This window comes from Colletes gigas, unplaced genomic scaffold (genome assembly GCF_013123115.1).
Source record: "Colletes gigas isolate AHSC1104 unplaced genomic scaffold, ASM1312311v1 Colletes_gigas_Sc00014, whole genome shotgun sequence".
NCBI lineage: Eukaryota > Metazoa > Arthropoda > Insecta > Hymenoptera > Colletidae > Colletes > Colletes gigas.
This window is the reverse complement of record NW_025106643.1, coordinates 6,224,728-6,241,235: the sequence shown is the minus strand read 5'-3', so window position 1 is coordinate 6,241,235 and position 16,508 is coordinate 6,224,728. Positions and strand designations below refer to the sequence as shown.

Here is a 16,508-nt window from a genome sequence, read left to right as displayed (position 1 = left end):
CTCCGTTTGAGTTTTATGATTCTGATTATAATCTTTCCGCTGCAAGTTAAAGTTAGGTCGTCTGCAAAGAGGATTCCTTGTACTGAAGGTTTGATGTTGTTTAATATATCGTTTATTACTAATAAAAATAACGTAACGCTAATTACTGAGATTTGTGGTATTCCGTTGATTTTTACTTGTATAACCCTGTTTCCCAGGAAGTTTTTAATGAAAGCTGCCATGTTACCATTTAGACCTATTTTAGCGAGAGCTTCGATGACGTTTGTTTTTGATATTGTGTCATATGCATTTTCGATATCCAAGCATCCTATGACTAGGGATTTGTTTTTTAAAAACGCCTCGCATTTGCCCGTCTCTATGTTGACAGGGGCATCGGTAGTCGAGCGATACTGTCTAAATCCGTATTGATTTGGTGAAAGGATGTTATTTGATTCGAGGAACCATCAGAGCCTTCTGTTGAATACTGTTTCTAAGAGCTTGCACATGCAGTTAGAGCGATCGGTCTGTAGCTTTCTGGTTTATTTCTATTTTCCCCCAGTTTGAGTATGGGCACGATTATGGCTTTCCTCCAATTGTTGGGGAAAACTTGATTGAGCCATATACAATTATAAATTTTTAAGAAGTGGTTGGTTCCGATTTGTGGTAATTCCTTGATTAGTTGGTGTTTAAATATCGTGTTAATTCGACAATCGAAAAACGTCGGTTAAACCATCGAGTGATAGAAAGAAAAAACGAGCCATTTCTTGTACGGTGTTGTTCCTAGTTTACGCGACATTCCAGAGCCTTCTCTGCGGCGTAATACGTTTCGGGAGCAATACCGCGTAGAAAAACTCCAAATTTACTTTCGATAACAATCACGCGATTGGCCCAGTAACGGTTCCAAGAGAACAGGTGTTACTACGCCAAAATAAGGAGAAGATACAACGATAATAAGAGATAGACAACGAAAACCAGACAGCGCTGCGAGACGACGATTTTCCCTCTCGTGGCCGCGGTTAAGAATGTCTGTCTCTTCGATCACTCGCTTTCTGTTAGTTAGATTCGTCTAATTGTATCGTTGCACCACTGAACCGACACGGAACGAAATCAGGATTGCGGTAGATTCGGAAGAATCAGGCCCAGTCGAATTTCGTACCTCACGGTTTCGTGCGTCTAGCTCGATCTCTGCGGTGAACGAACCATCTGGGCACGGAAAATTGTCTCTAAACTTGAGTAATTTTACAACAAGCAATAGGTGACTGAATATAATCAACTTAACAATTGAATAGTGTTTGATTATCACCACCGTTGCGTAGGAAGCACGTATCGCTGTAATAAGCGGTCGTGTACTAGAAACCACAGTTGCACGGTGATAAATACCCACCTATAGGGCGCTTTTGTAGCGAAATACCCTGGGTAAGATCGCCGTTCCAGGGTCGACTCTGAGCTTGGGATAACACCCCCATAGGGGCCTTATTGGCATATACCCTGGGTGAGCTCCCAGCTGGTTTCGACCTGCACGAACGTGGTTTCCGAAACGCAAGTGCAAAATAAACACGTACATACCGTTGTAGTCAGCGAGAGAGTTTCTCGATCCTCCATTGATTATTACATGATGCTGAAACCCACCTATAGGGGCCTTCTTGGCGCATTCCCTGGGTGGAATCGCCGTTCTCCAAGGTCGAGTCAGTGCTTAGGATCACACACACATAGGAGCCTTTTGGCGTATTCCCTGGGTGGACTTCCAGCCTGATTTCGACCTGCTCGAGCGTGGTTTGTGGATCGCCAGTGTGTACGGACACTAGGCGTAGAACGACGCTCAAAGGGCACCATGGTGTAAGAACCTTAACAAACAGACGCTTCTAGCGCAGTTAAGGGGCCTTTCTACCTTGTGGGATTAAAAAAATCGATATTTTTTTTTTGCATTTTCCTTTAGTATGTTGTCTCGAAAATATATCTACCAAATATTAAATTGAAATTTGAAAAACTAACGAAGTTATAACCTGCTGAAATGTACCGCGCGCAGGTATAACAACTGGACGTGAAACTTTAAAGCTGTTTTTCTCGAAACTACATTTTTCGGCACTGCGTGCGTGATAACTAAAAAACTATTCAAGATATCAACATCAAATTTATACAGTATCTTCAGAACTGGTCTCCCTATAGCATGAACTAGGATAATTGCGATATATGCAATACTTTTTCTTTTATTAACAAAAAAGCAACCAAATATATGAAAATATTCAGTATTTTTTCTTAAAATAGCTGCCATTTTGCCATTTTTTGTTTTTTTGAAAAGATCCTAGTTCATGCTGTAACCACACTCATCTATATTAAGAATATCGTTGGTTTTAGGATTTCGAATAACTTGTTCGCAAGATATCACGTACGCAGTCGGGTGCCGTTCGTAAAAACTGTTGTTTGATGATCAACAAAAACAGCGTAATCAATAGATATTATGCGTTGCAAAAATTCGTAAATATAGCTAAATATATAATAAATGTATCTACAAAATCCGGAATTAATCGCTTTTTAATAACCCGCAAAAAAAATCACAAAGGAACACGTATTTTTCTTGCCTACAAGGTAGAATGGCCCCTTAAGGGACTGCATCACACCGTACGGACCAGAGGACGGTGAAGAGCCGCGGGGAAGACAACATTCGGAGCCTTACAACCTCCGCCTATTGTCCACTCCTGCAATAATCAAACCCTGCAGTCCAGAAAAAATCGAGATTAGAATCTTACCTTCCTATACTGTAATCGAACGTTTCTCGATCATACGAGAAACGTTCGATAATACAGTCCACTAATACAGCTGCGTATCGCTGAGTAAGAATCCCGCTCCTGTTTACCATAAACGGAGTAAGGAGCGTGTAGATTAGAGCGAGTCAGTATTTACAGCCGGATTTCGGTCTTTCTTTTGTTACAGAAGACCGAGCGAGAGCCGTAGCGGCTAGTAGTAGACAACAGGCTCGGTTTTTTCCTGGCGATACATTTCTAAATATCTAAAAATTACTAACTAAATTTCTTTTATTTTTGTTTATTTAATTTTGCTTTTTCTTTTGAATTTTCATTTTTAAATAAACGGCCTAGTCAAAGTTGACTAGGCGAAATAAATTTATACGTGTACCATTCACTTTCCCCCACATTCGCACTACCTCGTAATTCGGACTCAACGTTAAAGGGTGAGAGAGAGAAGATTTTTTATAAACCATCCGCACAATTCACACCTATTTAAACAGTTGGTTTGTGTTGGATATTATATATGTCGGAATCCATTAAACAGTTGTTGTTGTTCTAATTGAATGTTACTTCAGTTTGTGGTAATAAAGTTATATTGCCCCTTATCGATTCTTAAATTTTATCGATGCAAAGAATGTCATCGGAAACGCAAACGTACGTCTGGTTGGCGTTGACGTTTGAATGTGGCCTTTGAAGGTAGCCGAGTTGGTTGTCTGGTTACCGAAACTTTTGGAAAAAGAAGAGAATTGAAAAAGGGTGATCAGACGGAAAGGTTGTGCGAGAAAATCAAAATAGAAATCCTTGCAAAGGACTCATTAGTTTACGTTGAGCATTCTTTCGTTTCATTTAAGTGTTTGAGTTTATTATTAGTGAAAGTTTATTTAGTTCGAAGTTTAGAAAAATGCATATGATAACAAGACAAAGGCTTGGTCGCCCGAGAGGACCAAATGCTAACCGCCCTAGAGAAGTGGTTCATGATTCTGTTTCTCCGACATATAGAAAACTAGTTTATCGATGAATTAGCACCGGAATCGCGACATCTCACGTACGTATGTTTTGTATTGCGACGAGGCATGCTTGGGCGAGGCCCACTCTGTCTCTAACTACACGTGTGTAAAGACCGCCATTAGTCGAGTATTATTAGCCAAGTGTGTCGATATTGTATTTGAAATATACCCAATTATTTGTGGCATAGATCCCTGTGCACTAAATACTCCAACAGTTTGGAATATTGTGGGGTCCTGGGGCGGTGTTTTTTGTGTTTTGAAAAGTACTTTTTAGCACATCCAGCTATGCTCCAATGTAGGGTGGATATTCTGTCGAGGTTGTTTGCATGGTCGCTGCAGTTTGTTGGGCTTGTATTGACGAGCTTGTAAACGTGACTTGTTCGCAAAATACTTATACTTTCTGTAAACTTTTGTTACAGAAAGCCCCCGCAATAAACAGGAGACGAGAAAGAGGAAACGCCTGGCCGAAAATAGCGAGCCGCCGTCCAATAATTCTTTTAGTTTCTAATTTTTTGTTTAGTTTTACATTCTTACAAATTGTATATTTACATGAATACGTTTTGTAATAAAAAATATAATCAAAACTTGTAACAATTTCTCTACCCGTCTATTCCCTTATCCGGACCCACGTTAGAATCCCTTAGTATTCTAACAAATAGGCAATAACCAATTATTACATTTGTCGGCTTATTCTCGACAGGGGGGCGTCTTGCAGTATCCTCTGCCGTTACGTTTCGAGCCGAAGACAAAGATGATCGATGAACCTGCTGAGCGGGACTCGCGCGAAGAATGTGAAATCAGAATGTTATTACGGTAGGCGAAGCGTCTTTAAGCGACTGGCGTATTTCGTTGCACGTTGCGGGACAATCTTCGCATTTGCATGCATACGGGTCGGCCTGATGAGTTCGTACGCTCGTTCAGCGAGAAAATTACATCGACACCGTAAACCTCTAACTGTTACAATACCTCGTCGCGTAGAGCCCCGCCGCTAATTAAGTTCGCGCGCATGTACGGTGAAATTCGCTCCTTGCCGACGTAATGCCCTCCTTCTACGACGCCAGTGTGAAAACAATCGCGCGGCGTACACGCGGTATAGAAGCAAGGGTGCACTCGGGGATTTCGATGGATGTTTAAATGTCAGGGAACTGGGACTAATTAAAGTGGCAATGCAGTACGCCAGGGCTGTCGAACATCTTCCTAGTTTGTCAGCTAGTTCCCCCACTAACTAGCACGCGAATCGCATCCACCACTCCGTGTCTTCCTTTGACTCGTGTTATTACTTCTCGCTTAAAGGAAAGAGTTACACAACACAGGTTTTGTGCAATCACTGTTTTTCCCCGATTCTTGAAACCTTCAGAATAATGACACCAACAGAATTAAATTGTTGGAGAAGATTTTTAACAGCATTTGTATCTGCTCGATGATGATCCGAAGAAGATAAAGATGGGCAGTCAGATTCCACCAGATTATATAAAATAATACTGGAAGAGCGACATTCTCTATTCAATATTTCTGCGATGAATTCCTCTTCGGTACAAAGATTTTTTTCGTTGTCAAGGTTCGTGTCGTTTGTGTTACTAGTAGATGGTTTTGATTCCTGAATCGTACCGTCGCGGCGGTACTGACCAGGTAGTCGCGTGAGTTTTCTTTTAAACTCTGAGGGGTTGTAAGGCCCTCTTAACCCTCGTGGTACGCGGGTTCCTAGCCGTCGCTCGCCAAATTAATCTTGAGCGACTATTTAATTACCGGATTGTTTCGAATCGAAATCCGGCTGTTCTCTTTGATGTCGAATCACGATTTGTTGCTCACGAACCGCTTGAGCTGAGGTTTCGCGAAATGATCTTCGAACAACGAATGGTTCACGAGACGATTGAACTTTCTAAGCTGCGATTTCTTCGAAGATCGAATGACGAGTGTTCCCGAAACGATGGAACTGCAGATTTTGGAACGTTTACTCTGAGATTTCAGCGACGAGTTAAAGAAGATTTCGACCGTTGTCTTCGAACTTTTAGCGACGAGTTAAAGATTTCGATCGTTGTTGTCTGAGGTTTCAGCGACGAGTGTCGAAGTGTCCGGAGCCCGTTTCCTCCTCGGCTTGAACCCCCTCCGAGACGCGATTTTGGGGGTTCGTCAACCGATTCGCGTTGACTTTTTCCGTTTATCGATTGGCCATCGACTTGGGGGAGGAGGATCGATTTTCCTGCCCCGTTGGCCAGGAAACTCCTCCCTCGCGCGATCGTGGAGGAGGAAGAGTCCCATCTCACCCTGGACGAGGGTGACCGAGGTTTCCTCCCCAAGTCGAAGGCCCCGTTAATTTTGCCGAGGAAAAAACGGGACTCCGAATTACGCCTAGCTACACGTGCGTTGCAGACGTTTTATGGCTGCATTGTTCCATGAGTTGGCGACGGTTGTTGTAGAGGACCGTGCCACCCGCGGAACAATGCAGCCCTTCGTCGGTCAACTCGGGCCTTGCACTTTCGAAAAGCTAAAGCGCTTGAATGCTTTACGATGAAATTTGCCAGATGCGGAATGTTCGAAGACTTTTTCGACAAGTCAAGGTTCCGCATCTGGCACCATAAACGAGCGGAAAAACCCGAGCTGACCGGACGGAACAATTCCAAAGCAGTTACTCTATCAGCGGGTAAGGAGATTTCTTTACTGAGATTGTCAAGCTCTGCCGAGTATTTCGCCATGACTTCTGTTCAGGCGTGCATCCGGGCCCAAAACGCATCCAACATATTTTTAACCAGTTTATTGATTCTCCATCAGAATTCTTTACCCTTTTAAAAATTGCGTCTTCTAATAATTTTGTTGATACAAAATCTTCTTGTCTCATTTCATTTACAATAAAATTATTACCTTTCCGACACTTTTTAGTAATCTTGTAATAATCTCGGGGAACGAACAGAAAATTATTTTTTTTTAACGACATTTCTACCACGCCAAAATCTCTATCATTTGGTAAAAACGAATGTCCTGATATTAAAAGTTTGTGATCTATGATTTCCACATTATTTTCCAAAGTTTGGACAATTTTAGTTACTATTTCTTCTTCGCTATCTGCACTAAATAGTCTTGTTCCGTTCTTCTCCATGGATGAAATAATTTCTAAAATTTAATATTAAATTTTAAGTTTTATATTAATTAAACGTACTGGTTATTCAACTAACGCAATTGTCCAAAAACTGAGGTTAACTTGTAAATACTAATTAATTAAAGTTACCTTCATCACTGCTTTCTGACATTATCAATAGTAAATATCTTGATTTAAGTATAAATGGAGTTAGGCCACTTGAAAATAAACGGCTCATATGTTCTCTGGGTAGGAAGCACAACACCACATGAAATTATCTTTGTTTTATTAAAATACAAAATACGAGAAGACAAAAGAAACAAACTCTGCTGTAACTGTAATCGGAAACGAACGCGGCACACATCGTTCGCCACGCTATCCCGCGGATACATTTCCAACATTTACTAGCAATCTGATGAAGCGAACGACTCGCAAACAAGTCTCACGATAGAAAAAAACGTCAGTAAATATTTACAGAAACTTACAGTCAGTCACAAAAATATTCGGACATCGATGGAAGTTGATTTTAATACTCTGTATTTACAAAATATATATAATGGGTAAAATAAAAAGTTTATTTTACGTTACGACTAAAATTATTTATAAATGATTAATATTTCACATGTTGACATGCTAGAAGTAATTTTTTTTAGATAATCTCTACTAATACGCCGCCATTCTTTTTTAAGATGTGATTTCAATTTTTCTTTTGGAGTTGTAACAGTTTTTTGAATCTATCGATTCGGTTCGTCCCAAAAATTCCCGATAGAATTCATGTTGAGAGATTTTGGAGGCAGATGTTTAATATTGGCACAATTGTATAATAAAAATTCGTGTATAATACGAAACTTAGGTTTCGGATCGTCATCCTGATAAAATTTAAATTTTTGCCTGATATTAATTACCCTCCTTTTTAAATTATTCTTGAAAATGCTTGAATACATATTTTTATCGAGAGTGCTATCGATAAAAATCAAGTCGCAATATTTTATTGTTCGCTGTCAGTGTTTTAGATTCAGCTCTTCTTTTCGTTTCCTTCACACACTTATTCGTCCAAAGCAAAGATCACATTATTCCGTCATTCATTTTTTTTTTCTTATATATTTCGTTGTGGAATGAAAGGACCCCGCACAGATCTTATGGAAAATGGCCCCCGGTTAAATTAGCTGAACTTTTGATATGATGTAGTTCGTGATGTCTTGATGAAAAGTTCCAATGGGCCCAAGCCCGTAAATCGAACAGTTTCCGAGATACGGGGGATCAAAGGTCAATAATAGTGCGCCTTATTCTAGACTACCACGTTTGAGCATATTTGAGTGTAAGAAGCACTGTTGTACACTGCCCATTTATTTGACCCCTTAAAACTCAACAATAGTAGTATTATGGGACCTTAAATATTACCCCTTGACCCTCTGACCCTCTACTGCTAAAAGATGATGACGATGAATTACAGATTGACACTTCTTTGGTAGATAACAGTCTTAGAAGACTAAAAGTTTATTCACAATTTCGGAATTGTACCAAACATCAAGTTCTTATTTTTCACATTCCCGAAAATGAACTGAAACTAGAAAAGGAAGTAATAAATGGTTACTACTGCACCTGTCAATCTGGTGCCAAAACATTGGGTACATGTGCACATATTGCAAGTGTTTTAAGGTTTTGAGGATTTGCTCGTCATCAAAGGCATGCCAAATATTCGGATGGCAATCTTCTAAATATGACCAGAGATGCCCCTAATAGAGGTCATCAAGACAATATGAATGTTGACATTCTCATGGCCGAATAGAGAGAACTATAAAAACGGCCCTTTTCAGGGCCACATGGTGTGCAAAATTCGATCGAACAACCTCTTCGTAATGCACACTGGGTAATGCTAATGTCGACGGTGCATCATGTTTGTACATTGAAAAAGAGAACCATTTTTTACCTTTTTGGCGTTTTTTTACTTTGACTCCTGAAGGGGAGTCATAGGGTCAGCGGGTCAAGGGGTAATATTTAAGGGTCCACAGTACTACTATTGAGTTTTGAGGGTCAAATAAATGGACAGTGTGCAACAGTGCTTTTTACACTCAAATATGCTCAAACGTGGTAGTCCAGAATAAGGCGCACTATTATTGACTTTTGATCCCCCATATCTCGGAAACTGTTCAATTTACGAGCTTGGGCCTATTGGAACTTTTGATCAAGACATAATGAATTACATCATATCAAAAGTTCAGCTAATTTAACCGGGGGCCATTTTCCATAAGATCTGTGCGGGGTCCTTTGTCCCATCCGCAACATTTTCCACCAATAGCAATAAAACCGAGATTATGTAAACCACGAGCACCGTCAAAAATGTCACTTTTTCCTCTGCAAAGTCAACCTGAACATTCAAAATAAAGAACACACAAAACCGCTGTCTCAGTGCATTACTTACACGAAACCTGCTCCGACGACATTAATTTGCCAAGCGAACAAGCCGGGTTCGCGACTTCAGAAACTTACAACTTCTTACAAGAAAGTCCGCGATCATATCCGGTACAACTTCCTTTTTAAAGGTGTTCATTTCTGATCGAAATTTGTCCAATTCTGTACAGAAAGTTTTACCGATTTCGTTGATCTTTGCATGTAAATCATCGTTAGATAGTTGAGTTGGTGTAGACAGACAATTAACGGTGCAGTCCGTAAATTTTCCATCACAATGCAGATGTCCGGCGCAACGTAGGTATGCAGGGTAAGATGTTGCTCCACAAAAGGAACAAATGATTGGATTTACCACTCGTTCACGACAACCGATGAAAACCTTTTCCATATTTAAAATAGAATAAATGAAGAAACTTTAAGTTTGAATTTGAAACGTAACAGTAAAGTGTCGGACGGAGCAAGATGTAAACACGTCACTCTCGGCTGATTGCCAAGCGAAGACTATATGAAAAATGTAGAACAAGTACTGTGTAGAACTGATAAAATGATGAGTAAAAGAATTACGATCGACTGATCAAAATGGTCACATTTATTAAATTTAGATTTATTTCTACGTCAGAAAGTACGAAGGGTTCAATGGTGGTGGTTAAAAACGCTTCAAAGGGGGGATTAAACAGAGTATTGGGGAGTAGATTTCTTACTCCTGTGCCGTCCCACTAATTACTTTTCCAACTCTGCACAGTACTGTATAGATTCACGGAATGAATGCGGGTGCATAATGGATCAATCACATTTTCACACGACTTTTTTAAAAGGTTTAAATTAAATTATGGCATTAATTCAAATACATTATCCATATTCAAGACAACCTGTACAGAGTAAAATTATTTTCTTAAAGATAGACAAAAACTGAAACTAATATTAACTTGTGTTATCTGTCAACTCTGTAATTATTGCTACATTCTATTATTGGAAAATGTAATTATGAATTTTTATTCACAATTGCAGTGATTCATTATTCTCATATATGTATGTCTTAGAAAACGATTTTAAGAACCGTTCTATCAAGGCGAACTACAAGTGAAGTATCATGAACCATTATTTTTTTGTTAAACATTATTTCTCGCCATATCGCTATTATGTCACACATAACATGTCGCAAACTAATCTCTTCAATAATTTTGTCCACGAAAACAGTAATCATACAAGTTAGTAAATGAAATAAAATTTTCCTACGACTCAGAATCGATTACAAAATTTCATGCGTGACACCGGAAGAGAAAATATTGATTTCATTGCCTCGGAATAAGATGTTCGTACAAAATATAATAAGATGCGTAATTGCGTTAACATTGATATAGATTGTCCTTACAGTATATTAAACAGTGAATTTTGCCGTACCTTGTTGGAGCTTTGTCCCATATCGAGTTCTCGATTAAAACGCTTCTCACCAAAGATCCAATCTTGTACAACCTTCTGAATTTCTGGCTTCTCCGGATCCACTAATCGAAAGGCAGTGATATTGGTCCCGCCGTGCTTAAATTCCTCTAGGTCGACACTGTGCAGGTCCTGCAAGAAAATCGAATCACTTTATGAATCTCGCCCACAGTTAGCTGCCTTTTTGTATACTGTCCGTCTGAGAATTTTATTGCTCCTACACTATAAACGGATATATCGACCGACCGCCATTCCGCCGTGAGTCGTAACATTTATAGAACGTTCTACATTGCGGTTGGAAGAAATTGTCACACTATCAATGTTACGTATTATTTGCATACGAGTATTGCAGTCAGCAAGATAGTTATTGAAAAATTGTATGATGCAAATATAATGATGTAAAATTGATACAACAATTCCGTTTCCGGATTAGTGTTTGGGAAACAGAGCTCTACAAGAATCACCTAGTGGATATGGGAAAACAAAATTCGTGTTGAACAGTGTATTTAATGGATTAATGCAATTTTCTGTCCACTGCAATTTGATGTATAAATGTTGATTGCTCGTCTGCACATACTCTGAGGATATTACTTGGCAGGGCAAAAGGCGACTATCAGCAGAAATAGAGATATCTCGGGAATAGAATGAAACAGCTTCCCTGTGCCGACTGTCTACATCGGTGGTGGCGAGCAACGTGATTTAAAGATACCCAGCCACGAAGCACAACTCTCGTTCACCTTTTCGAATGCTCAAGCAGCCCGAGCACGGCCATTTATTATCCTTTGTCCTGCGACCAGGCCACGGATAGATAAGTTTGCTATTTCAGATCTGTTGTGCCCCCCTCTAAGTTGTCTGATCGGCGAGGAAGACGATACACCGACACCGGGATTCGATCGATCTGCTCGGTGATCGATCATCGCCTTTCCTCGGGACGTCCCGTCCATTCTTTACGGGACGCCGTGTATCGCTTCGAGCGTCGAGAGCCTTTCGTTGTGCCGCACAGCGGTCCTAAATCCCGAAAAGTTGGCCATAATATGAAGAAGTTCTTCAATTTGCAGTAAGGAGCATAAATGAACCAATGACCACAAGTTTTGTATACATTTTTATTTATCGTTAAGAATGTGGAAGAATATTAAGAAATAAATATTACAGTAATTTTTATCATATATAGAAGTAACATAAGAAAGTGTTTCAATAATTAATGTCTCCTAGTTTAGCAATGGCAAAGAAAATGGATTGACTCGGTTCTGCAGCAGTCAGTAAAAGGAATGTTTACGTGGAATGTTCTAGCAGTATGTTTACAGCTAGCAGCTTAGAATGTTTACAAAATGTTATTGTACGTCTTTGCACTCAGTTTACCGCAATCAGTCGAACGGAAAGGCACGGAAGTGAAGTAAGAATAAGTATGAAGTCAATTGCTCCAAATTGTTTAAAAAGAGTCATTTCTTTTTTGAATGGCGGTTTGTCAACGCGTCAGACGGCGAAAAATTGTAATGTTAGTCAATCGACAGTGCAGAGAATAAGAAAAAAATACTGTAAAGGTATATTACTTAATGTTGGAGGAAGACCAAAAAAGTTATCGCCGCAGGATGAACGAAGAATTATACGGTTTGTCGCACCTGGTGAAGTTTCAAGTGCCACCATGGCTGCACAATTATTAAAAGAAGATACGAATATACAAATAAGTAAGGGGCAGCACGAAGGAGGACGCTCAAACAAGCTGACTTTAGAAGCATTAAGAAGAAAAAGAAGCCAATGTTATCAAAGAAAAATATTAAACTTCGTTTGTAATTTGCCAAAAAGTATAAAAACTGGATAACTACTGAATGGGAGCAGGTTATTTGGTCAGACGAGACCAAAATTAACAGAATTTGTTCAGATGGCATGTCTTGGTGCTGGATTTGTAAAAATGAAAGGCTTAAACCACGACATGTAAAGCAAACGGTAAAGCATGGCGGCGGATCCCTAATGTTTTGGGGGTGCCTAACAGCATTTGGTGTTGGATCACTGCACCAAATTAATGGCATCATGAATCAGTATATGTACAAAGATATTTTACAAGATCATCTCATAGATGCTGTTGAAAATATGTCATTCGAAGAAGAAAATGTAATTTTCATGCATGATCGAGACCCTAAGCACACTGCTAAAAGTGTAAAAAATCGGCTCAATACTAAAAAATGTTCTGTTTTGGATTGGCCTGCACAGAGCCCCGATCTCAACCCCATAGAGAATCTATGGGGCTTACTGAAAAGACGACTTCGGGATTCATATGACTCCCAACCAACTTCAATCACGAATTTGTATAACAGAATTCAAGAACAGTGGGAACAAATATTATTATTGTAAAAAGTTAATAGAAAGTATGCCAAAGATAATTAGTGCAGTATTTTCAAGCAAAAGGGTTGTGGACGAAATATTAAAAATAAATAATATATTAAATATTGTCAAATATTGGACGTGGTGCAAAACTGAGACAATCTATTGTTCGTATTATTCATAAACAACAAGATGTTAATTACTGAAAGACTTTCTTATGTTACTTCTAACTGTGATAAAAATAATTATAATATTTATTTTTTGTTATTCTTTTATATTCCTAGTAATAAATAATGATTTATGCAAAACTTGTGGTCATTGGTTCACTTATGCTCCTCACTGTAGCTACAAATGTGTAGGTAAGGGTTTTCGAGGTCTCTGATTACGAATCAAAAGTCATAATTAAAAAAAACAAAATGGTGCCTCCAATGTAGCTCACATATATGCGAAAGAAATGTAGGAATCACCTGAAACAACATATTTCAAGGTCATCGAAATCGGTGAGGAGAGCAAACTTCTAAACAATTACCATATTATTTTATATTTTAACAAAAAGTATAGATTACTTAATTTGTAGAAACATTAGCTGTAATTATTAATATAGAATTCAATAACCGTGTATTTGTGGCTTCCATATTGTAAGGTTCTATAAATACGTTTAATGTTGCCGCGTCATTGGGTTATCTATCGGCGCGACATTGTACGGCACTACGGTAGCTTAATGGTCTCCAACCTTCGAGAAGATGTCGGTGTCCTATTTAAGGGGATACGTGCCAAGGAGTCAGACCAGAGTCGATCTAGACACCGAACACGTAACATTGAAATATACATACTTACTAACGTTAACCTGTGGCCATTATTTTATTTTATTCCTTCCCCGAATCACCGGGTCATCAAAGCGTTGGCATTTTTTGAAATATCGACTTTTTTCCTTTGTTCTACTACCAGCTACAACCAAACTAATACAAAATAACTAGTCAGCTGTAGCGACTTCTTTTCAGAGCGCGTATTTGTTTCTTTTATTTCGTTTTGACCTTTGAAGATTCTAAACATATTGAAAACAAATATATTTTGTTTTCGCTAAAATTACAATTTAAATAGCAAATGGTAACTAATTTTACGCATGACGAATATAGTCGTTATGACACAAAATGCTGCCATTTCTCTATAATGGATATAGTCGTCAAACACAGCTGACTGGTTAAGAATCTTTCAGGTTTTTTTTTCAAACAAACAGAATGGCCAGAATCATGAACACCACGAGACAATCTTTTTTAAAAACGACTACGTTTGAGAGTGCGCAGTGTCATTATTTTTAACTTTTTTCGCCCAAAAAATTTTAAAATGTTACTAAAACATGCATAAATGAATCTGGTAAAGTTTATAGCCGAATAAGGGGGTCAAATGTACCCCCAAACCGAATTGAACGAATGAAGGGTCATTCGATAGCTTATCCAAAAAAAACCCTATGTGCCAATTTTTAACTTGATATCTCAACTGTGGGGGTAGTAATGGGATGAAAACGAAAATCATGTTTTTGTACAATTTCTCTTGACCTATTGAGTAAAAAAATGTAAAAAAATTCAAACATTTCGGGAGATTTTCAAAAAATAAAAAACCGCAAAAGATACCGAAAAATGTCGATTACGTATTGAAGGAGGTTCGGAACTACTTTTATACTTTTACAGTAAACAGGTATTGCTATTACTATTATTCTCAATTTTTTACAGATTTTTCATTTTGGAGCGCTGCAGTGAAAAAAAATAAAAACCGATTTATTCCTCATTTTCTGCGCATTAGAGTAACTTACACGTTGAATTTTTATGCATTCTTCAATATATGAGTGTTTTGTAGACTGTTTAATGTTTCTACACTAAGCAGAATTACATAACAATTGAAACAAATAAAATAAAGAAAAATAATGAAGAAAAAAAAATACTACGTCCAGAAGAGACTCCAACCTATGGTAAAAAAAACTTCCAGCGGTTCCACAGTCGGACACTCTAACGCTGCGCCATCGAAGCCATTGAAAATATCGTTGATTTTTTACGATATATGCGCCCAATGGTTGGCTTTATTTTATTTGTTTCAATTGTTATGTAATTCTGCTATTGTGGAAACATTAAACAGTCTACAAAACACTGATATATTGAAGAATGCATAAAATACAACGTGTAAGTTACTCTAATACGTAGAAAATGAGGAAAAAATCGATTTTTTTTTTTTCACTGCAGCGCACAAAAATGAAAAATCTGAAAAAAATTGAGAATAATAGTAATAGCAATCCCTGTTTACTGTAAAAGTATAAAAGTAGTTCCGGACCTCCTTCAATAAGTAATCGACATTTTTCGGCATTTTTTGCGATTTTTTATTTTTTACTACCTAGTCCTTCAATCAAAAAATCTGAAAATCTCCGAAAATATGTGCCCCGGTACTCGAAATGTCTCTGAATTTTTTTACATTTTTTTACTCAATAGGTCAAGAGAGATTGTACAAAAACATGATTTTCGTTTTCACCCCATTACTACACCCACGGTCGAGATTTCAAGTTAAAAATTGGCACACAGGGTTATTTTTGGATAAGCTATCGAATGACCCATCGTTTGTTCAATTCGGTTTGGGGGTACATTTGACCCCCTTATTCGTCTATACCCTTTGATTGCAAAAGGTGTCATAGTTTATTTGAAAAAAATTCTGGAAGAAAGTTTTAAAAAAAGCACTCTATACTAGAATACTCCCTTAACACCTTGACTGCCATGCCACCCATATATGGATGACAGGATTTACCATTATGATGCTAGAGAAATTAATTCTCAAGCTAAGACGGCAGGGGAAATAAAGACAGAATTTGTGAATTTTAACATGCTTATAAAAACAAGTCGTGAAACAAATTTTAGGTTATCTAGTTTGAAATGATCTGAAATCAAAATTTTACTTTGCAGAATATTACACGGTTTTGATCTGGCAGTGAACGTGTTAAACAAACACGCAAAATCGAACCAACAATGCTGACAATTGCGTTCGTTAAATGCGTATCGGCCGAGAGGAGCGATCTTATTATCGATAACGACGGCCGATCGACGCAGGATAATTAAACAACGTCGGTTTGCGAAAAAACAGCGAAACGGAAGGAAACGATGGTGTCACGGCGAACGGGGCAGTTAAATAACTCGGGCGTAATAAGGAGCTGGAGCTCCGTAGCACGACGTTACGCCTACTAAACGCTCGTAATAAGAAGCTTAATGGCAACGGCGGCTATAACGACGATAACAATCATCATAACCGTAATGGGGCATAATAACCGTAATGACCAGCGGGACGCGATAATACGTCGGCGTTGCTGAATTCGGGGGAGACACGTCGAAATTTGTGGCCTCGAAATGCGAGAGAGTCTGCGACCGACCATAATTCCGCGTCCCGAAATCAGTGTTTCATGGAGCGAAGTTAATACGATAAAAGCTAATTCGTCGATGTACCGAGCTGTTCGAGCACGACTCGTGGACATTTTTCCCCCACAAAAGGTTTGCCCGAGAGACGTTA

At 38.7% G+C, this 16,508-nt stretch overlaps 1 protein-coding gene across 1 annotated transcript in view; it reads right to left on the bottom strand.

Annotated features, from left to right (window-relative positions):
* The window catches only part of LOC122399612 (glutamate receptor ionotropic, kainate 2), a 423,846-nt gene that overhangs the window by 101,911 nt on the left and 305,427 nt on the right, over positions 1-16,508 (bottom strand). Inside the window, exon 4 of the mRNA XM_043400407.1 lies at positions 10,614-10,781. Within this exon, the coding sequence (XP_043256342.1) occupies positions 10,614-10,781 (168 nt within the window). The remainder of the gene's footprint in view (positions 1-10,613; positions 10,782-16,508) is intronic.